We start from the raw sequence: 23,985 nt of genomic DNA on the forward strand, positions 1-23,985 counted from the left end.
TTCTTCTCTCCACTCATAATTTTATTATTTCTCATCTTTGACTATCAAAATATCATCCGTGTTGCGTTCGCCCCGGTTTCGCGGTTCCTTTCTGCATGGTTTTCTTGGTTCAGCGCGCATCATCATCATCAGCGATAAATAGTTTTATTGAGTTGGTACATCATGCTTAAGCAACACAATACACAAAACACACTCGCGGTTGCGATTTGACGTGTTAATATCAACTTGTTATCTCTGCTCACTTTCTATCTACAACAACAAATATACCGACACTTCTACGACGGTGTGTAAAGGAAAGACTGGTCCTGGTTTTGTCTCTGTGTGTTTTTGTTTGGTAATTTCTTGTGATATCGTTACAACTTGTTGTGTTATCAGCTCGAACGCTATCGCTATCACGAGTGACGAACGTCTTGAGCTTTGTTTACAAACTCTCTCTACAAAGAACTAGCAAGTATTTGTGTGTGTGTGGTTGAGTGTGAAATCCTGTGAGCTTCTTTCCAGTGTTTTTTTGTTTGTTTAGATTGTACGATTGTTGTCGATTAAGTACATTTTCAAAAGTTGAGTAAATTGATATGAGTTTTTTCTTTTTGTGTTTTTTGTGTGTTTCCACCTCGAGTGACTTAGATTTGTATGCCTAATTTTGTATTTTTTTTTTCTCTAATTCTAATCAGTTGTGCCGTAACACCTACAGATTACAGCAAACACTGTGCGCAGAAAGCAGTGCGTTGTTTCATTGTCTTGATACGTCTATCGTTTTTGGATAGTTTTAACATTTGGAATTAGGCCCGTGCTATTCGACTAACAGAAAACCACGTAATTGTCTATTCTTAGACTCCTAAACACAGACAAATGCAATATTGTTAAAGGGCAATCAACAGTAACTTATAGAACAAGAACATAAATAAGAGTCCACTGTACAAAGAACACAACGTCTCAGCGCTATTCACTAGGTTAACTGGAAGTGGCCCGGCCAACGCGACCTCGCCCCTTCCGACAACGGCCAAGAGTCCATTAAATATCTCCGTTTTCCATTGCTTTGTTGAGATCGGTCACGATTTTGTCCATAATGTCCCGGTACGGGGAGGAGTCCTGCTTGAACGCCAACTCCAGCAGGGACGGATCGCTGAAGAACTCAAACACCTCCTGGATGCGGCCCATCGACTTGTCCGTGAGGTGGCGTGCCACACAGGACTTGAGCAGTGTGTCCACCTCCTGCAGCGATTTGAGCAGGTAGTTCAAGTCGAAGCTGTAGTCAACCTCGTAGAACGAAATGATCGCCATCTGCAGCGTCTGGAACTTGGCTCGGAATTTGTCCGCCTGCTTCAGCTCTTCCCCGTTGAACTGACCGTTGCGGTGGAGGACGGCAATTTTGATCACAATTTTGATGATGTTCTTGACTAGACGTTCCGCGTCCTTCTTGCTGCCACTCTGCAAAGAACAACATCCCTTCAATTATTCATCCCCAACCCAAAATAAAAAAAAAAAACTCGCTTACGTGTGCCTTCGCTAGCCGGTAGACGTTGTCCAGCAGGGACGCGGTCGTACCGTCGATAAACACCTTGGCCACGTTCTTGGTTGCCATTCGGGACAGGATCTTCTTCTGCGCCCGCAGGCCGATGTCCTTTGCTTTGAAGGCATTGTCGGTCATGACTGTGGACAAAAAACAGAACGAGAGAATAATAAATTAGAAATTATGTAACCTTCTCGATTTCATCACTTTCGCAATCAAGCAATAATCAAACTTTGTTCCCCCATCTCATCTGATTATATTAGAGTCCCCGAACAACGTCGTTAATATATTTGCCTGTTGTTTTTTTTGCGATGCTCGACTTTCTGCTTTTTTGTCCCAACTGAAGAAGAAGTCGTAACGACCGAGTTTATGCGACCGTTGAAATGGTAGATTCTCCCCACCCCTCAACAGATCAACTTGGAAGGGGGAGAGAACAATCTTGAGATTTGTCTGAAGGAACGAATAGGATATGAATCTTGCACGAGGGGCCACTTATCACTTATTACCGCTCATTGACGCGTCAGTTAACGCGTCTCGTCTCGCTGCTGAATTTGCTGATTTGCTCAAGTATTGATTTGAAAAGATATGTGCAATAAAATGTGTTCTTTGTTACCCCTTCTCTAGGGGATTACCCTTTCTCAAGGGGATCCAAACTTTCCAAGCATTTGCATTACTGTTTATTCTATTTATAAAATCCAGATTTACTTTTTGAACTAACATTAATGTATAAGATAAAAACATATTCAATAGTTTGTAAAAATACTTAAAGTTGAAAACTATAGCAATACATTCAAAGAACTTAATTTAAAACATAATCGCCAAATTATTTGGTATTTCTTTCCATAAATATCTTATTAAATCTCAAAATCACATAAAATATGAAATTTAATAGAAAGCATTTTTTGGCATTTGGCGTCTTATGTCTATATTCTAAAGAAAAAAAAAAGGTTTCAAATGAATTTTTAGTTAAGTTATAATATTTCACCCATCTAACCTTAATTTCGTATGTATTTTATATAAAAAAAAATTCCTGTTAAATTAATTCTATCTAAAAACTAATAACGTAAGTACACCGAAAAAATATGTGAATTTACTCGACACGGAAAAAATGAATCACATGTAAACTCAGTTTATGTAAACTTGAGATTCGACGTAAACGGTTGAATCACACGTAAAACTATGTTTTTACATATAATTTGTTGCAAACTTACATCAAATTACATTTAAATTTAAATGTTTAATGACGTGCAAAAGTGTTACATCATAAATGATGTAACATTCAGAAATATTTTTTTGTGTGTAGGGCTTCTAGATCTTAATGTTAATGTTTCAAAAAAAGGGCCCTTTGTCTTGTTTTTTTTTTTTTTGCTGAAATTATCCTTTCATAAAAACACATGACATTTAAAGTTGTTCACTGCCCCTGTACGCATAAATGACCTAAATGCATATTCATCACTGTTGTGTTATTAATGCATTTTGGTTCAAAATCGTGTCTTCTTAAAAAAAACCCAAAAATATCCAGTATCGCCATCAGGGGTGACATTGGGTCTGGGGGTGAGATTGGGTCATATAAAAATGCTGAAATTTGTATGACCCGATCTCACCCTCCAGACCCAATGTCTTCCTACTGACGTTACTTTGTCCAAGAAATCTGGAGGAATTTTTTTTTTGAATATCGATTTTTTTTTAGATTTTTCATTCATATATAGCGTTGAGCTGCTGTATAATGAAAACGATAATTTTAATTTTAAAAAAATCTAAATTTCCAAAATTCAAAACAAAATCAAAAATATCAAAGCCGAAAATTTGAAAAATTCAAGGAAATCCGTAATTTGAAAAATCCTAAATTTCGAAGCCGAAATTTTGTTTTTTTTTTTTAAATTCCGTTATTTAAAAAAAATCGCAAATTGCCCAATTGTAAAATTACCGTAATTTAAAAAAATCTAAAATTTTAAAAATTCTAAAATTCTATAATTCTAAAATTCTAAAATTCTAAAATTCTAAAATTCTAAAATTTTAAAATTCTAAAATTCTAAAATTCTAAAATTCTAAAATTTTAAAATTCTAAAACTCTAAAATTCTAAAATTCTCAAATTCTCAAATTCTCAAATTCTTAAATTCTCAAACTCTAAAATTCTAAAATTCTAAAATTCTAAAATTCTAAAATTCTAAAATTCTAAAATTCTAAAATTCTAAAATTCTAAAATTCTAAAATTCTAAAATTCTAAAATTCTAAAATTCTAAAATTCTAAAATTCTAAAATTCCAAAATTCCAAAATTCCAAAATTCCAAAATTCCAAAATTCCAAAATTCCAAAATTCCAAAATTCCAAAATTCTAAAATTCTAAAATTCTAAGATTCTAAAATTCCAAAATTCTAAAATTCTAAAATTCTAAAATTCTAAAATTCTAAAATTCTAAAATTCTAAAATTCTAAAATTCTAAAATTCTAAAATTCTAAAATTCTAAAATTCTAAAATTCTAAAATTCTAAAATTCTAAAATTCTAAAATTCTAAAATTCTAAAATTCTAAAATTCTAAAATTCTAAAATTCTAAAATTCTAAAATTCTAAAATTCTAAAATTCTAAAATTCTAAAATTCTAAAATTCTAAAATTCTAAAATTCTAAAATTCTAAAATTCTAAAATTCTAAAATTCGAAAATTCGAAAATTCGAAAATTCGAAAATTCGAAAATTCTAAAATTCTAAAATTCTAAAATTCTAAAATTCTAAAATTCTAAAATTCTAAAATTCTAAAATTCTAAAATTCTAAAATTCTAAAATTCTAAAATTCTAAAATTCTAAAATTCTAAAATTCTAAAATTCTAAAATTCTAAAATTCTAAAATTCTAAAATTCTAAAATTCTAAAATTCTAAAATTCTAAAATTCTAAAATTCTAAAATTCTAAAATTCTAAAATTCTAAAATTCTAAAATTCTAAAATTTTAAAATTTTAATATTTTAAAATTTTAAAATTCTAAAATTCTAAAATCCTAAAATTCTAAAATTCCAAAATTCCAAAATTCCAAAATTCTAAAATTTTAAAATTTTAAAATTTCAAAAATTTTAAAATTTTAAAATTCTAAAATTCTAAAATTTTAAAATTTTAAAATTCCAAAAATTCTATAATTCTAAAATTCTAAAATTCTAAAATTTTAAAAATCTCAGATTCTAAAATTCAAAAATTCTAAAATTATAAAATTCGTCAATTCTAAAATTATAAAATTCGTCAATTCTAAAATTCTAAAAAATTTAAAACTCTTAAATTCTCTAATTCTAAAAAAATCCAAAATTTGAAAATTAGGTAGAATTATTCCCTTGGCTTACTGTTTGTAGGTTGCCCCTTTCAAATATTGCTCCAGATTTAATGTTTGTCCGCAGAAGTTTGTTAAACTAGCCATCTAAGATACTTATGGGCATTCTTTATTAAAAATCTCGTAGAATCCGTGCATTCAACAGCATGGCTGACTAACCCTGTAAAGTCGGTTTAAACCAGTCCACCAAGCATGTGTAATTAGCGAAAAACAGAAACTAGAATCAAACCATGTACAGAAAATATATAAAAAATAAATAATAAAAAAAACTGCTACTCAATACTGACTTGCTTCAGCGGGTTTATCTCTCGTTCTTTACTTTTTTTGTATTTTACAACCCTCTGGGACTGGACTCAAGTGTTTCGAGTGGGAGAGGGCCAACGTACCTCCATCACACAGAGAAGCGGTCTCTAACGTGCCAAGTGCAACCGTCCATGGCGGTTCAACCAGGCTAAACTCGAGTGCGCTTCGGGCTGGCTAGATATTTTAGAATTGAAGACTTTCACCAAAGCGACCGACCTACCTGTGTTCATCATTCTTGGTTTCTTGATCCCGGCTGGAAAATCTAAATTTAACGACAACTGGAACGCCTCTCGTCGCCGGAAGTGGGCACGTCCCTTTTGACCGGATGTCCTTTTTTGCCTCTCTCTACCTCTCTCTCTCTCTCTCGCTTTGGCACACAGCTCTGATGTTGATGCTTAAATTGGATTGTGTTTCGATTTCTTGTTGCTCGTCAATATTACACACCTTTTGAGGCGGGTGAGAGGTGGTTTTCACGTGAATCGAGGTCGTATCGACCCGAAATTTGGTAGAAAATAGCCGCCTTTTGTGTGGTCGGTTGGCCTTCGATTCGAATCGATGATTGTCTTCCGGTGTGTGTGTGTGTGTGTGTTCTGCCGGGGTTCCCTTCTCGCGATGTCGAACAATTCACTCTCCAATCAATCAACAAAACAGCAAAATAATAACACGACCTGGGCGACAATCGTCTACGAGGAAGACGGTCCCGGGGTTGTCCGCCGGGGGCCACAACGTGACACGAGAACGCTTTCAAGTTTCGTGCTGGCGACGAAAATTATGTGTAAACTTAAGAGTGTCTCAGTGTCGCCCTCTCTCACTAATGGAAAAATGAAACCGAACAAATTCTGGAAAAAAAAGAACGAAAGAAAATAAAGTAAAAGGTAAAAAGAAAACGAACTGATGCGAAAATGTAACTTAAGATAAAGTAAATTTACAAGTTGGAAACAGAAGTGGAAATTATGTCATTTGTTTTTTACAAAATTAAAACAAGTTTTAAGTGACACAAGCTTGGTTCAAAATAGGTTATTTTTAACACGTAATTTTTGCAATATTTACAAACCACACCCCAGACTCCATTTATACACAAAGGTTACATTTTACATTCATCAAACGGTCGACGACATTGTTTATATAAGTACTTACACAAACAGTTTGCACATTCCGCGGCAATCCGCTGGTACACGATCCACGTCTGGAGCTCCAAAATGCTGGCAGCACTCATAGTTTCACTGCTGGACGATTTTTTTTCGCTGTCGTACTGGCCACGTTTTCCGCGTGATGATCTTAGCAGGCCGGTAAGGAAAATGGCTTATGTGAGGGCTGTAATTGAAAGTAAAAAAAAATAATTAAATTGTCAAAACTTAAAAATAGCATGCTTTGGTTACTTAAATAGAATTGAATTGAAAAATTTGCAAAAATGCAAAATACCCTTTGTTGCCCTATTTTTCAATTTTATCTATTTTTCCTTGTGAAAATGTTTAAATTTTCTTTGATTTTTTCTTCTATCATATTTGTTGTTGTTGTGAATTTGGGTCATTAAATAAAGCAGATTGCTGATATTATTGATTACAGCGATACACAGAAAAAAATATTCCTGTAAATTTACATTATTTATCATGTACCAAAAGGTATCATGATAAATGATGTATATTAACATTAGGTTCATTGGAAATTTACATTAGATTCTTTGGAAATTTACATTAGTTTTGAAAATTTACATTAGTTTTGGAATTTACATTACTTTTGGAATTTACATTAGTTCAAATCAACTAATTCTGATAGGCCAATGGGAATGAGAAGCTCGACTTGGATTGCAGTAGGAAAAGGGTGTGGCCTATGTTCTATTTTAAAATGATTGAAGCGGGCAGCAAAAGGAAATTCGGATTTTGAAAAGTTGTTTCCCAGGTAGGGGACGGTTTCTCGTCGACGACCAAGTGGAATAACGCTGAACTGGAATCGAACGGACGACGGGTAGGATGTTCGGTGTTACTGCTGCTACCCGCTGCCGACTGAGCCATCTTCGCATTTTATAAACGAGCGGCTAAAGCATCAACTTGTTCAGGTCGAGGCTCAGGCAGTGGGCCAGCGAAGTATGAGAGCGATAGAAAGAGAACCAAATATAACTATTTTTACTTCGGGTAGTTTTTAAGTCAACGTTTGGCAGAAATACATTGGATATATGATTTACATTAAATAGGAATTTACAGGAACCCGAACACGGGTAGAAATTCATCAGATTTGAGTTTCCATGCTCAACGTTTCCATTAGATTCATGATTTACATTAGATTTAGATTTACATTGGAGTAATTTCCATGACTTTTTACTTTTTACATCATATTTCAACATTACATTGAGTGAGTTTACATAAGAAACAGTAATTACGTGCTGTGTAAATTTACATATTTTTTTCTGTGTAGAGCTTACACAGAAAAAAATATTTCTGTAAATTTACATTATTTATCATGTACCAAAAGGTATCATGATAAATGATGTATATTTACATTAGGTTCATTGGAAATTGACATTACATTCATTGGAAATTTACATCAGTTTTGAAAATTTACATTAGTTTTGAAATTTACATTACTTTTGGAATTTACATTAGTTCAAATCCACTAATTCTGATTGGCCAATGGGAATGAGAAGCTCGACTTGGATTGCAGTAGGAAAAGGGTGTGGCCTATGTTCTATTTTAAAATTATTGAAGCGGGCAGCAAAAGGAAATTCTGATTCTAAAAAGTTGTTTCACAGGTAGGGGACGCTTTCTCGTCGACGGCCACGTGGAATAACGCTGGACTGGAATCGAACGGACGACGGGTAGGATGTTCGGTGTTACTGCTGCTACCCGCTGCCGACTGAGCCATCTTCGCATTTTATAAACGATCGGCTAAAGCATCAACTTGTTCAGGTCGAGGCTCAGGCAGTGGGCCAGCGAAGTATGAGAGCGATAGAAAGAGAACCAAATATTACTATTTTTAGTTCGGGTAGTTTTGAAGTCACCGTTTGACAGAAATACATTGGATATATGATTTACATTAAATAGGAATTTACAGGAAGCCGGACACGGGTAGAAATTCATCAGATTTGAGTTTCCATGCTCAATGTTTCCATTAGTTTCATGATTTACATTAGATTTAGATTTACATTGGAATAATTTCCACGACTTTTTACTCTTTACATCATATTTCAACATTACATTGAGTGAGTTTACATAAGAAACAGTAATTACGTGCTGTGTAAATTTACATATTTTTTTCTGTGTATTTTTCTGAGCACAATGACCCTTTAGGCGACCGCAAAGGATTTAAAATGGATTTTTAGTTCAATTTTGAAAAATTTACTTCACGGCCCTTCTTGACAGAAAAGGTTCTATTTGACAGTTCGTTCCAAGGGGACCATAGCTGATCCATCGAAAAAATGTTGTCTTGTCAATTTGCGTTAAAATGGAAAAAAGTGATCAGAAATGGTTTTTAATCTTGTACATGGGTAATTCTCTACCAACTCACACGAAATCGGAAAAAGTTGCCCCGACCCCTCTTAGATTTGCGTGAAACTTTGTCCTAAGGGGTAACTTTTGTCCCTGATCACGAATCCGAGGTCCGTTTTTTGATATCTCGTGACGGAGGGGCGGTACGACCCCTTCCATTTTTGAACATGCGAAAAAAGAGGTGTTTTTCAATAATTTACAGCCTGAAACGGTGATGAGATAGAAATTTGTTGTCAAAGGGACTTTTATGTAAAATTAGACGCCCGATTTGATGGCGTACTCAGAATTCCGAAAAAACGTATTTTTCATCGAAAAAAACACTGAAAAAGTTTTAAAAATTCTCCCATTTTCCGTTACTCGACTGTAAAAAAATTTGGAACATGTCATTTTATGGGAAATTTAATGTTCTTTTCGAATCTACATTGACCCAGAAGGGTCATTTTTTCATTTTTTTCATTTTTCATTTTAAAATTTCGTGACCATGAACGGCCATGATCAATGACGACCAACTTTTTCAAAACTTTTTTTCGTAAAATCGCGATAACTCGTGATGTTTATAAGCAACCCCTCATGTCTATATATCAAAATTTTTGTAATTGTCTGCTCTACAACTTTGTAGAACATTGTTACACTCTAAAAAATAACCCTGCAAAGTTAGAAAAAACACGAAATTTTATAATGAAAAATTTTGTTCTAAATGAAAAAATGACCCTTCTGGGTCAATGTAGATTCGAAAAGAACATTAAATTTCCCATAAAATGACATGTTCCAAAATTTTTGCAGTCGAGTAACGGAAAATGGGAGAATTTTTAAAACTTTTTTAGTGTTTTTTTCGATGAAAAATACGTTTTTTCGGAATTCTGAGTACGCCATCATATCGGGCGTCTAATTTTACATAAAAGTCCCTTTGACACCAAATTTCTATCTCATCACCGTTTCAGGCTGCAAATTATTGAAAAACACCTCTTTTTTGCATGTTCAAAAATGGAAGGGGTCGTACCGCCCCTCCGTCACGAGATATCAAAAAACGGACCTCGGATTCGTGATCAGGGACAAAAGTTACCCCTTAGAACAAAGTTTCACGCAAATCGAAGAGGGGTCGGGGCAACTGCTGTGTGAGTTGGCGGAGAATTACCCACATAGAAATTAGTACCCAATTTTGTGTTTGTTCTTTTCAATGCTTTTTAAAGGTCAAAAATGGGGGTGGGTAATTGTCCATGCTCCATACAAAACAGATTTTATTTGTATGGAAATTGTAGGGGGGGGGGGGATTAGGTTTGAAGCTTTGCTCAAACCTATTCGAAACAATCATATATTATAATTCTTTTTTTAGTAAATCAAGAATGGGTTTCGTTTGGAGAGACTTTACCAAATTATTTTAATATTAAAATTTTAAAATCTTTCAGATGTAAAACTGGACAAAACAGTACGCAAAATTGGTTTTTTGAACCATTGTTAATTTTCAAAATGATTTTCCTTTACACAATAATACTAAAATATTAGTTTATGCAACAAGTTGCAAAAAGAAGATTTTTTCAACACGAGTCGTACATTTATCCAACGAGGTTCACCGAGTTGGATGACTACGACGAGTGCTGAAAAAATCAGCTTTTGCAACGAGTTCCATACAACATTTTTTGCGATTCCGAAAAACACCCTTTGAATGGAATTGCAGGTCAAATCTCCATGTGTTTAGTCAATCCACTGTTAAAATCAAAACAATGTTGAAAAGTATTACTTTTCGAAACAAGTGCTGAAAAGTTTAACTTTTTAGCATCCATTTGAGTACTAAAAAGTAGAATTTTACCTAAAATAAATTGTAGGAATAAAGTGTAATCCCACATAAACTGATGAAAATTTAACAATTTTCTTGATGTAAAATTACACATTTTTGACGAAAAAAATTCCATGGAACATTTCTGGTTCTAGAGTTCTGGTGTAATGTTACATCAGGAACTTTTGAAATTTTCATCAGTTTCGGTGGAATTGCACTTAGATTTAGGTTATTTTATTTCAGGTAAAATTACACATAACATATTTAACCTTCCAAAATTAAACTTTTTTTTACTGTGTACATTCCAAACTCGATTAACCAAAGTTTCGATTATCCGAAGGTTTTTATGAGTTCTTCGAATAATTAAACCATGAAAAAAATTATTTTTTTCGTCTTTTTTTTTATTTTCTTGTTTTTAACATCAAATTCGAGTTTGGCGACTCCATTTTAGTCAAATATAAATAGTTGATTGTCTATTATATAAAAAATATATTTTTTCAACATTTCGTCCCCGCCATCATTTTGGATATAAAAAATTCTAAATGACTTTAGCGTTAGTTTTGGGTTCATATTTAAGCTCGACGATCAAAAATTGGACAGCGAAAGTATTTTTTTTTTTCGTGATTCGATTAATCGTACTGAAAATTTTAGGAGGCCTTCGGATAATCGAGTCTAGACTGTATAAGGCGATTCCTAAAGAAAACTTAACAAAATTTACGAATTACGGCATTAAAAAGCTAAGCAAATTTCACTTACGTGCTCATAAATTGAGATAGGATTGCCAATTATATTTTAATCAAATTCAAACCCCCCGCCCCCTTTAAAGTGTCCACGTGGTTTATGGATGGTTCCTAAATATATCGTACAATTTCTCTATTTATCTTAACTCAACAAAAAGCATTTGGCTTAAAACAAATCAAAGGCAACGTCTTGAGGTTTCAGAAATTTGCAATTCCATTCAATTAGCCACAAATTACACTGCTGAGATTTGCCTCGTTGAATGGTCCAATAGGGTGTGACAAATTCGACATTCTTCCATACATTTGACTTTGCGTAATTTCGCGAAAATAAGATTTAAGAAAATTTAAGTTTTTTTGTACAAATTATTTTAAGTTTTGTTTATAAATTTCAACTGATTTAGAATTAAACTGTACCATTAGCTCAAAAGCAAAATTTTCACGCTTTTTGCAGGAGCAGATTACATAAAGAACATATCAAATTTCATAGGTGCACTGAGGAGATTAGGAACAAAATCATCAAAAATGAACATATTTCGAAAGAGTAACACTTAAACTCCCAAGCTCGAGAAATAGGGGGGAATTTGCATGGAAATTCCCCCTTTTTCTCGAGCTTGGGAGTTTAGGTGGTAAAGTAAATCGCAAAAATGGGGACAAAAAATAATTTTTATATTATTAATGAAACCTAGAACTTTGAACGCAAATTCAGGTTTCGAATGAACTTCCAAAATCGAACAATTTATTACACCCCAATGAATCATGCCGCTGCGCTTCGGGTGAGTAAGTGAGTGTTTGTCGTGGTGGCAGCAGTAGGCTCTGACAACATAATTTCCGGCAAGCGTGTCACGCAGTTGAAGTCTCAGTCTGGTCTGGTGGTTGCAGCAAGCTGCGCAAAATTTATCTTCTCATGATCAAGCGATTTTTTTTTCGGTGGTCCATCTTAGTAGAAACGAAACTATTGGCACTACGCCCCCCGGGCCATGGCCTTCCTCTAACGTGGGATTTCTGCTCCAGCGCCTCTGACGAGACAGGAGAAACCGGGACCGACGTTTTACTTCACCATCCGATAGAAGCTCAGTGGATAAGGCGGGAATCGAACCCGCGTCTCATAGCATCATCGGGATCGGCAGCCGAAGCCGCTACCCCTGCGCCACGAGACCCATCTTAGTAGGTCGGTGGAAATTTTATCCCACGAAAAAAGCTTTGCGCGGGAAAATTACGTTCATGCGGAAATTTTGGATGAAATTTTGTTTGAAAATCATTGTTAAAATTATCAAAATTTCTTCGCGGTTAATTTTGTTCCATCTCGCGAGCACTCTGTCCGATGTGTTGTGTTGTGGTAGAACAAGGCCTGCTGCCGTGTTGTTTGTATCCGACTTGGTATCGATTATTCTAAAAGTAGGCGCCGCCCAACAAGTTGATGGTTTCGACAACGTGCTTTGCACCATGGTGATGATGGTGGGTACAGTCGGTCGCATATTTTTCGATGGACTTAAATTTTTCAGATTTTATGATTTTTTTATTACATTTCAAGATTGTTTTTGAAATTATTCTGAATAGCAAAAAATTAGCGAAGCATTTTAGATATCCAAATTTAGTTCACATTCTGTACAAAGACCACCAACTTGAAGAATCTAATATACCGCACCATCAGCGTAATGAAGATGAAAAGAGAGAAGTAGGTACACGAAGGTAGCCCAAATTAGCTGTGCTTGTGCCGTAAAAGAATTTGGGGAAAATTAGGAAGCGACAATGTCACCTTGATATCAGCGAGGAAAAAGAAGCACAAAAAAAAGTTTTGTTCAAATTATGCAACTTTAAAAGTCAAGCAATTCGCGCAAATTTTCTACAGGAAAAGTCATTCAACCAAAAAAGTAGCTGAAAAGGGAAAGGTAACTGACTTGTGAATTTACTTTCGTGCGCAACCAATGCTAATTAGAGCATCAATTATTGAAAGTGTTAAATCGAACTCGCTATAATCATCGCCCGCTGGTAAGGTATTTCCAGAAGTGAGGAAAAAAGTTCGACTAACTTTGCTGTCACGAATCAGAGAGAGAAAGAGAGACGAATGTTGAAAGGCCGGCTACAACGCGTTTCGCGAAAGCATTGGGATTTCTATTGGTTTCAAATTATAGGGTGACTGAACGCGAAAAACACAATCACAAACTCACAACGAGAGCAGAAACGACCGTAAAGCATATCGATTGCATTTGAATTTCACAGAGAAGCGCAGCGGACTTGTGGTGAATGCTTATTTTCTTACGCTGTTTTTTTTTCTTACTTCCTTTCATTCGATAGAAACCACCAATAAGCTTCATCAAAAAATAAGAGATAAATAGACATTAGACTTTATTGCAAAATTTTAATCCTGATTTCTTATGACTTATTTGGATTTGAATTACTAAACTCTTTCTGGAATAACATATATTTTTTATTGGGGTAAGTCGTGTTGTGCTCATTTTTGGTCAGAATTGTTAAAATGTTCCGAGAGAGAAAATGAGAATTTGAAAATGGATAAAAGATATTTTTTTAATTATAAGCCTTTCTAAAGGCTGGGACAATGCGAACGCAAATTATGCACAACACGACTTACCCCAATTAAATTATTTTTTAAAGTAATTTCTCTGCTTATCTATGGCATGCCAGCCTTCGAGCCTCGGCACGCGATTTTTCTTCTGATCGAGAAGCCATAAATTGAATCCGTGATATATGTGAGGAGTAAAGAAGGTGGGGTGTGTTTCTATTGCCATTTCGGCTGACTGGTTTGAGCAATGCGAGCCACTCGAGCGTGAAATGCATTTCTTCTTACTACCTTTTCCCATCGGAAAGTATGTGTGGTCATCGGTAGCATTTTTTTTGGTGAGGATTTGAAATTCCAATTTGCTTTCGTAAAGTTTCTTAATTTGTTGTAGGTGTAACTTTTTATGTAACTTTAGAAAGAAAAAAATATCCTAACAAACTTACAGCACAGTTGAACTCACTAAACTCTTCTGGGAAATAACTTTCATGTCTAACCACGCAAAAAAGTAAGAATATTCCCATCACACCTATTATTCCTCGAAAGCCTTCTAGTCCTAGTGGCAGGGAAATAAATCACACCACCTAATGAGCTTGGCACGTGCAAAATGGCGCAGAGAGAGTGAGTTCTTTCCCAGCCTCGGTCTGTATAGTACTTATGCTAATGACGTGCTAATAATGGGGGGACGCTAAGTCAGTGTGCTTTGTGTCAGTCACTTTTTTCTAAAGCTTCGCGGAATTTGAGTCAATTTTAGAAGATTTACATTTGGAATTGATAAATAAGCTTAAAACATGTATTTTTTTACTATCCCAGCATGAAAAGGAATATACATCAAACAAGACAATAATATCTGCATTATTAATTGTGTCCTAATTCCCCTGTGCGCACTTTCAGAGTGGGAAAACTCATTGGTTTGAATAAATAAGCAGACCACGAAACACCCAAAAACGAGTAAAGGGAAACGAAAAAACATACGCATTTGTTGCCGCCAATACAGTACAAAAAATAAAGAAAATCAAGGAATTCCTTTAAAAAAAATCATTGAATTTCGATTTTTATTTTGAAATTTGTGATTATTTTATTTGTAATGTTCTTGAAATTCTTATTTTTTAAATTTCCTGAATTTCCTGAAATCTCCTAAAATTCTTTAACCCTCTACTGCCCAATTTTTTTTTTCGAAGGTTTCATTTTTCCCGTGTTCAAGAGGTCATTTTGAGCAACATTTATTCTACAAAAGCTTTACTTCTCTCGTTTTATGTTTTTTCTCGTTTCATTTTAAGTATTTTAATTTGAATTTATCTTATCACCTTCTATCATAACATTTTGCCTATTTAATTTTTTCATGTTTTAACAGTCACCTTTTCAATTTTTTGCTTGGTTTTCACATTTTCTGTTATAAAATGGCACCATTATCATTTAAATTGTAAAAAAGGCGTAGAGACATAGTCTGGGACACTAGAAAAATTACTGCATTCCTCTATTTGCTTAAAATAAAAGAAATGTCAGTGAAAAACACAGCCAAAGTTGACCCGTAAGAAATGACATTTGAAAAACATTGGCGAAGTCACATGAAACAAGTAAAACTTCCAACCCATACATTTTCTAAAATTTTAAGAGTTCTTCTTTCCAATGCTTTTTAAAGATCAATAATTGGTTGAAACATGAATTTTTGGCGATTTTTTTTTAAAAAGCCCGTCTAAAGGCGGGGTTGGGTGGTAGAGGGTTAAATTACAAGAATCTTAAAAAAAAAATAATTTCTCAAATTCATAAAATTGTTAAAATTCTCAAAAATTGTAAAATTGTTTTTTCATTATATTCTTGGTTTTATGTGATTCCTAAACTTCTTCATACAGTCAAGACTCGATTATCCAAGACAAACATTTCAAATGGGCGTAATATTGAATGTTTGACCCTTTGTAATGTTTGTCTTGATTTAAAACTTTTGAAAATATTTTTTTCGAAAAGTTCGGAAAATTTCACGTTTCATATTTTAACATTGAAAATTGGACCATTAGTTGCTGAGATATCGACATTAGAAAATGGTGGGTTGTTTGGGTGAGACTTAGAAAACACCAATTTTCCTTGCACACACTTGCATGGCAATATCTCAGCAACTAAGGGCCGTATCAACAAAGTTCAAAAAAGCAAAATATAGAGAATTTTCTCAGCTTTTCAAAAATATTTTTTTCAAAAGTGTGCAAACAAGTGCACAAATTTTAAAAATTGAAAAACTGCGACTATTTTCAAAAAAGTCACCTAAAACTGGATTTAACTTGAAAACGGTGCACTTTATCAAAATTTCACTAAAGTACTTTTTGATTGCAAATTTGATTTTACATCGAAAAATGAATTTGAAAAATTTTTGCGACCAATATTTCGATTTTTTGAAAAAATCAGTATTGATGAAAAAATTTATACTCGGTCAAAGATTTTTTGTACAACCTGGAAATTTCTGAAAAGTTGGCATTTGATGTCCTCTAAAACATATAAAAAAAAAAAAATAGTGTTTTTGCAAATCAAGTTTTAGTGACAAAAAGTTAAATAAAAAATCACCAAATTTTTTTTACCGTGTATCATATTTTTTCAGTGTAGTCCATATCCATACCTACAACTTTGCCGAAGACACCAAATCGATCAAAAAATTCCTTCAAAAGATACAGATTTTTGAATTTTCATGCATCATTTTTGTATGGACAGCTGCCAAATTTGTATGGAAAATTATATGGACAAACTAATGATGCAAAATGGCTTGTTTGGACATACCGAAGGCACCAAAAAAGTTTCAGGCGGATTAAAAAATACAAAAATTAAAATTCTAAAAAAAGACCGATTTCATAGAGAATTGCTCTTATCCGAAGTAAAAATTTTCCAAGGCCTTCGGATAATTGAGTCTGGACTGTGTTCTCTAAAAACGTAAACACCTTAGATTTCTTTGAATTATTATAACTGCTAAAAGTCAGGAAATTGTTAAAATTATTATGTTTTTTGTTCTTGAAATTCTTGACATTTTTAAAACATTAAAATAGTAGTTGCTAAAAGAAGAATAATTCTCGGATTAGTTTTCAAAAAGCCGTAAGAGCCATTGGTAAACAAAGTCCTTTTTGCATCGGTATTCGACCTACTTACGAAAAACCAATATCAAAAATGCTCGAGATTGTTCATCAACACGTCCTTCAAGTGACCCATACTTGAAATAAATGAAATTTTGTTTCATTTTCGAGAAAAACGAAAATTAGTGTCAGAGGTCACAGTGGCTCTTACGGCTTTTTGAAAACTCACCCGAGAATTATAAAATATTTTTTTGTGCTATTTTTTTACAATTTCGAAAAAAATTGCAATTATGGATAAAAGTCATTACAAAACCTTCTTATATTCTTCGTAGCATAATTTTCATTTAATATTAATTAAATTGCGACAAAAAAAATACGTGAGGCTCAAAAATCTAAGCGCCACCTAACTCTGTCGGGAGGGATCTGAAGGGGAGGGTCATCATAAAAGTGTCGAAAGGTAACATTCCAAACATTCCAAACTGCGAACGGAAGAATTCGTCTCCAGCCCAGCCAGCCAGCGAGCGACGGTGGTGGGATTTCTCCTTTGCCTCGAAGAACTCGTTTTCTTGACCGACCTAATAGCTCTCGGTGGGCCAACCAGCACAGCCAAGGACGGGTTCGATGGTCTCTGCAATGCATGCATGTGGGATCAGATGTTTGGAGCTCGTCTCGTTGAGGTGGTCAGTTTTCTTATAGTTTTTATATGTTTTTGTTGAACTATCCTTCAACTGATTTTTTTTTTACGATTACAGTTTTAATTAAAAAAAAAAGTTCAAGAAATCTACTGTTGTACTTTTGAACATCACTAAATAACGTGATATCACATTCCAATGGAGACATATTAAAGATAACGGTTAAAAATTATCTCCTCGATCGTTTCGATCCACATCACAGCTGAGTTGAAAAGATGAATGGAGTTCAACCATTCATAAAGCGATGCGACGATCAGGGCATCGCAATCAGCTCGATTCGATATTTCATCAAGTTGGTGAAAAATTCAAGAAAAATATCGATTATGCTCGTACTATGAAATTTCGGCAGACCTTGTTGTTTGTGGCGTTTTAGCAAAATTATCACCAGCCAGTGCTGAAACAAATTAGCCCGTCTGTCACGTGGGCTGGGCTCCTTGGCTGGGGGCCCCCCTTTGGGAATAATTCTGAGTGAAATTGTGGTGTTGCCCAGCAAAGTATCATCATCACGAAGCACGCACCTTTCGCACACATCATGAATGTTGCAGCAGCAGCTCATGTAAATGCGGGTGAATTTTGCCTTTGACTACGACCACAAGAGAAGCACCTGTAATATAGTGAATGTTTCATGAAGCCAACACTAGAATCATGTTGGAAATGGTAATATACGAATGCTTAGGTTCTTTTTTACAGAGTAACGTTTTAGTTAAATTTAAATTTCTACTTTTTATTCAACAAAATCTTATAAAACACAAAGGATTCTTGATTTGTTCTTCTATAGACCCTTTTGGAACGTGCTTTGAGCATTCCAGCAAATGTGTGTTTACAAAGTTAAGAAAGCCATGGAAACCACGGATCGATTTCATTAGCAACAGCAAAAGGTGGCTATAACTTTTGCTTCTCGGAAATTGCAAAATGTGTTTGCTGGTTATTGAAATTAGGGGAGACTTTTAATAATTATATAACTCCATCACAGTGAACCAATCCAAATTGACTTATTTGAGGTCGCTAAACTTGAATTTGATGTATGATTGCTCGTCGACTAACTAAATATATTGACATATTTGTTTATAAATTCGTTCTAAATTTAATTTATCTTAGCTCTGAATTTTGACCGTTCAATGTTCAGCTTCATAGAATGTTGCTCATCTTTGTTATGAATATCAATAAACAAAATTCACCACATAAATTCTCATTTTTCGAAACCATCTTTCAGCCCCAATAAAATCCATAGTTTGTTTGGGTTGCAAATTTCAAAGACTAACGTTTTACGTGTTTGTGTGTCTACTGTTAGGACGTTAGCTTAGCTAACCTATTTTATGACCATAATGATTTCAGATGACGTGTACTGTTGGTTTATTTATTTTAAACGTCGTACTTAGTACGTGACACATTGTATTTATATTTATTGCTTACTCTACACTCTAAACATGCAGAAATTTGAATTAGTTTGAAGACGTTTTTTTTTCTTCACTTTATCGCTTCCTCAAGGGGTTCGTGCGGAGAATAGTATAGGTAGATAGCGCAAACTTATGTAGAGCACACAAAAGAAAAGAAGGGCTCTTGAAACGGAAATGAACTTTCGAGGGGTGCAACTCGACCGCCAACCAACGAACATCGTACGAAGGCAGCCCTTTTCTCGACGAAGCTCTTAACGCGGTAAAATGAGCCAATAAATTTAATCCGACTCTGGAAAAACCCGCCAAACTGTGATGGTGATTGTTTCCGAGAAAAGAAACATACAATAAATTCTCATCCGCCGCACCAATTTGGAGCGGAATTTCAAAGTGCAAGTAAATGGCGTTCGATTTTCAACGGAGTACAAAGTCCAACGGATTTTATACCTCGCCCGGGTGATGTGGTCCAGAAATGTACCACGTGCACATGTGCTCGTCTTTGGCGCCTCAAGTGTGTGGCGGATTTGTTTTTCCACACGCCACCACCACCGGCGGATAAATTATCAATCCAAGTGTGCGGCTGAGCAGCTGGTTCCAGTTTTCTTTCCTGCAGCTGTTGTTAGACAGTACGATTTAAAGGATTTTTTCTTCACATTTTTTTTTCTGAAACACTCAGTTTGTGTTATGAACAACTGTTGTTGAGTCTTACCAACCCATCCAGCTCCTTCCAATTCATCTGTTTTTGACGACTCCCAGTTTGTCATTCCCGTTGATGTCATATTAATAGCGACTCCGTGACCAAGTTTTTATGTCCTAACAACAACATTGCGTAGAAAGTTCCTTCTTCTTGAAGGAAACCCCCAGGCCCGATCCCGCGCCCCCTTTTTTGTGTAACACTGTCAAGCCCAGATCCGACCTTTGCCGCACTTCCACCGCTCTCAGCTGTAAAAGAGGGGAAAAAAGGACATTCCGCGCCGACAGCGAAGGACGACGATCGAAGCAACCGTCGGATGTGAGTGTGTGCGCGCGGTGGCAGCTGCAACCTTTTTGGCGGTTTTACTCACACGCAGCACGTTCCATCCAAGCAACCCCGGGGAACATAAACGGCTTACAACGCTGTTTCTGTGTGTTGTGTGGTGATGATCAAGGACCTTCTTGGGCGTAATTTACGCGCGCACATGTCGTTCCGTTTGCGTTTCAGGATGTTAAAGGGAACTTAATCCACTTATCTATATTTATTTCTTCTTATTTTTAACGGAAAAATAAGAGGGAAATTTGAGGATAATATAGAAATATCACTGGATGTATCCAAATTGCAAATCTGTTGGTGTTAGCATGAAAGCAATACAAGTACAGTCGACTCTCTGGTTGTCAATATCCAAGGGACCGTCGAGGAAGAGAATCATCAGTTTACTGAACGGTGCAAAATGAAGACTCGATTGAAAATATTTTTTTCTTGATTCCCAGCTATGGGAGAGAATCATGGCAACGTCCATCAAACAAAAACAAACTAATGTCAAACACCCTTCAAAGCTTCGTTTCGCAAAGAAAAATGTATCTGCAAGCCATGAGAAAGTGAAATTATTGACAACCGGAAGAGATTTTTAAAGCTAACAGAATCCAAGGGACCGTCGAGGAAGAGATCCTTCAAGCAAGAGAAAATATCGAGGAATGAAGAGAATTGAAGTATTCAAATTGAAGGGACTGAATAATTTATCGAAAGATGGAGCAATATTGATATCGAGAAGATCGACAACCAGAAGGTCGACTGTAGCTAATTTTGACAGTATAGGCCACACAAGGTCCATGTACTAACTTTAAAAAAAGAAGTTTTTTTTTCAAAAGTGCACTCAAAAGTGAGGGTTTTGAATTCCGGGGTGACTTCGATAGTCACAGTTTCTTTTGTTAAAATTATAATTAAGGTGTTCAAATTTTATTTCTACATCTAATTTACCATCGCTGAGGTTGATAATAAAGTTTTTGAGAAAAAAATCAATGTCGTTATTTAGTTAACTGAGTTTATAAGCTTTTTAACAAAACACATACATATTTTAGGTAAAATTGTTAAAGAGTAATAATTTGCCTGAAATTCGATAAAACTAGCTTTAATAAAACTAATATTATCGATTCATATTGCATTTTAAACTTAGACGAATAAAAAAGGTTCACATTTTATAGTTAATTTGTTCTACTGAAAATGCCTATAATTGTTAAGATTTTTTTTTAATTATATTTCGAAATCACATAATATTTGTTATTTACAAACTTATTTTACCTACTCCTAATGGAACATTGTCCAAAGAATCCGAAATGCATTCCGTTTTCCGATTCGAAATCATGTCCATTGAGACAATCATGACACTTTTAGAATATTAAAATTATGATATTCATCAACATTACTTAATTATAGTTCACTAACTATTTCAACTTTTCAAAATTTCATGAAAACTTCTTCTTGAGATTCTTTGAACACTTCTCTACTTTAGTCAGTATGATTACATAGCACCTATTTAATTTGTATTCTTCATTTTACGGAAAAATCTCAAACCTATCAAAGTCACCCTGTTTTACGGTATATAAATTGGAAAAAAACTTTGCCGAAGACACCAAATCGATCATTAATTTGCCGAGCTACCGCGGCGGCCTACTCGCGTGGCCGTGAGGTTACGGGTTTCGCCTTGTAAGCGGAAGGTGATGGGTTCGATTCCTTTCCGGCTCGGCAAAATCAGATCCCTTCAAAGAGTAAATCTACTCACTGGGAATCCTGAGCGGTAGGGAATGGGTTTGGATATCCAATCTAGAGGTCGTGTGTTTGATTCCTGTACCGGGATGATGAAGTTTTAAGAAAAAAAAAAAATCATCCCAAAGATACAGATTTTTGCATTTTAACGTACCATTTTTATATGGATGGCTATCAAAATTGTAGGTAAGGATAAACCAATGATACAAAATGGCTTTTTGGCCCTTACAAATTTTGAGCAATATTAAAAAAAATACAAAAAATAAAAATGCATGACATCGGCCAAAATTGCAAAGAATTGCTTTGAAAAGCTGAAAAAATCTAGAAAATTTTCTTTTTTGGACTTTGTTGATCCGACCTCTGGTTGCTGAGATATGGATTTGCAAAGAATAAAAATTACAAAAAAATATTTCGAAGTGCCAATTATCTATTCAATCATCAATTTCCAATCATCTTTATTTCAGTCTGCCGAGGGTTAACCGCCAACTGGGGAAATGTTCGCTTTGCTGACCAAAAGAGAAAGAGAGCGCTCGATGAACTCACCAAGAACAAACGGCGTGTCCTTGCTGCTCACGGTGTGTCCCCACAACACCTTTTCCTGCCAGCAAGTGTCCTTCGCCTCTCCCGTTTTTTTTTTGTTTTCCTTTTTTCACTGCTTTTGCTTCACTGTTTCTGTGTTTTCCTCGGAATGACCTCGCGACGAAATCGATGAATCAACAATAACTAAATCAGACACCTGGAAAAAAACATAACTTTACTGTAGACACACACTCTCAGAACTTAGAAGCAGTTCAAAGTATTTCTGAGTCATCGTCTCCATACAACACCGTCTTATCAGTGATATCACAGCCAGTGCGTTTGCCCCACTTGTCCCTTCTTCGAGCTGCCTCCCCGCTGACTGGGGTGATGTCGTAAATCGGCCAATTTTGTACCACTTTGAACACAATGAGGATTTCACATTTATCTTTGTATCATCATGAAACCGCGACACGATGGTCAACCTATTTACTGCTGCTCGTACTACATCACTACACCAATGGACACTCATTTTGCTCTCGATTTTTTCTTCTTTGAGTTTCAGCTCTATTGCCGCTGGAATTAAGCTATATTGCACTTGCTTTGCACCGCACGGGCACGAGGGTTTTGCGGTGCTTAAAATTCACTACCCTGTCATAATCATGAATAAATCATTTTCCTCATTGCACACAACCAACCTGAACCAACCAAAAGTGGGCTCAACAACTAATTGAACTTTAGGAAAAAAAATACAACTTGAGTCAGCGCGCTATGACGACCGTCTTCATCGTCGTCGTCGACTTCATAATCATTGCGAATCTTGCTCGGAATCAACAACATGTAAGCCAAAGGTGTGATGCATTTCACTCCCTTCACTTCACCGTAAAAAAAAACAACCTCAAACACTAATCAATTTAATCAGCTAGCATCATGTTCAATCTCATTTTTTTCGGGGGATGCTACTCTGCAGCAGCAACTTGTTGTTTCAAACAAATTTCCCAAACTCGACCCAAACCACCCCTTCTCTGAAGAAAGAATCTCCGAGGTGCCACCCACCACCCACACTTACACTGTTGCAAAAGAAGAAATAATCAACTACAGAAAAAAATGCATACACACGCACACTAGCACGTGCCACGAGGTTACTTGCTGGAGAATAACGACGACCGCTCCGACGGATTGTGTCTGATTGACTGAATTTGGTCTTTTCTCCTCAGGACTGGCAGCGTGTTCAAATTCATAACATGCTTCATTCACCGCGGATTCTCTCATTCATTTCACAAACTGCAGCTCGCTCTCTCTCTCTCTCTCGTGCCACTCTCTTTCTCTTGTTCATTCATCCGTTCAACGTGAAAGGTAAGAGGAGGTCTAGTAGGCACGTCAGTGGTGTCAAAGTCGTTCGGATTGGTAGCCAAAAAGCACCATGCGTTTCCATCTTTAGAGTTTTTTTAAATGTCCCATAAACTATGGGATTGCTTTTTTTGTATGACCTTTTCAGTAAGAACTCTAGATATGTTTGTACGCTTGCTGCATAGGTCTTTTTACGGGAAATTTGATGTACTTTTTGTTGTTACAGAATTTTAACATCATCCCTTTAACTATACATTTTTGCTCAATGGTGGGATGAATGTCATGCAATTTTCAGAATCTTTGTCAAAGTCAGACTTGCAATTCCGTAATAACTTTTCAAAAGGGCCTTGGATGTATACCGACAGTCTATCCCACTTGCTCTTGTGACAGTTCATGTTGAGCACGAGTGGGATTGGCTACTTGTTTAGGTTAGTCAAGGTTTCACCCTAATGAAAATTTATTCACTACGGATTTTTTATCGATCATCACATCCTCACAAACACCTTGCATGTCGAACTCTTTACACATACAGTCTAGAATACCACACCAAGTAGACATCTGGAGTTTTTTTTTTAAATCAAATTATTCGCTCTACAGCATTGCCTT

At 35.4% G+C, this 23,985-nt stretch overlaps 1 protein-coding gene across 5 annotated transcripts; it reads right to left on the reverse strand.

Annotated features, from left to right (window-relative positions):
- LOC6040471 (tumor necrosis factor alpha-induced protein 8-like protein) lies at positions 1 to 23,217 on the reverse strand. 5 transcript variants are annotated; one of them, XM_038259071.1, is made up of 5 exons: positions 23,099 to 23,217; positions 22,057 to 22,249; positions 6,264 to 6,440; positions 1,496 to 1,650; positions 1 to 1,428 (listed from the first exon to the last, which is right to left on the reverse strand). In XM_038259071.1, the coding sequence occupies exons 3-5, from the start codon at positions 6,340 to 6,342 to the stop codon at positions 1,012 to 1,014; spliced, it is 651 nt and encodes a 216-aa protein (XP_038114999.1). In that variant the 5' UTR covers positions 6,343 to 6,440; positions 22,057 to 22,249; positions 23,099 to 23,217; the 3' UTR covers positions 1 to 1,011. The 5 variants fall into 5 exon arrangements, with proteins under 5 accessions (XP_038114999.1, XP_038115001.1, XP_038115000.1 ...); XM_038259073.1 differs by lacking the exon at positions 23,099 to 23,217 and adding an exon at positions 22,927 to 23,037; XM_038259072.1 differs by lacking the exon at positions 23,099 to 23,217 and adding an exon at positions 22,728 to 22,861.
- Positions 23,218 to 23,985: the final 768 nt, after the last annotated feature.

Source organism: Culex quinquefasciatus, chromosome 3 (assembly GCF_015732765.1).
Source record: "Culex quinquefasciatus strain JHB chromosome 3, VPISU_Cqui_1.0_pri_paternal, whole genome shotgun sequence".
NCBI classification, from domain to species: domain Eukaryota; kingdom Metazoa; phylum Arthropoda; class Insecta; order Diptera; family Culicidae; genus Culex; species Culex quinquefasciatus.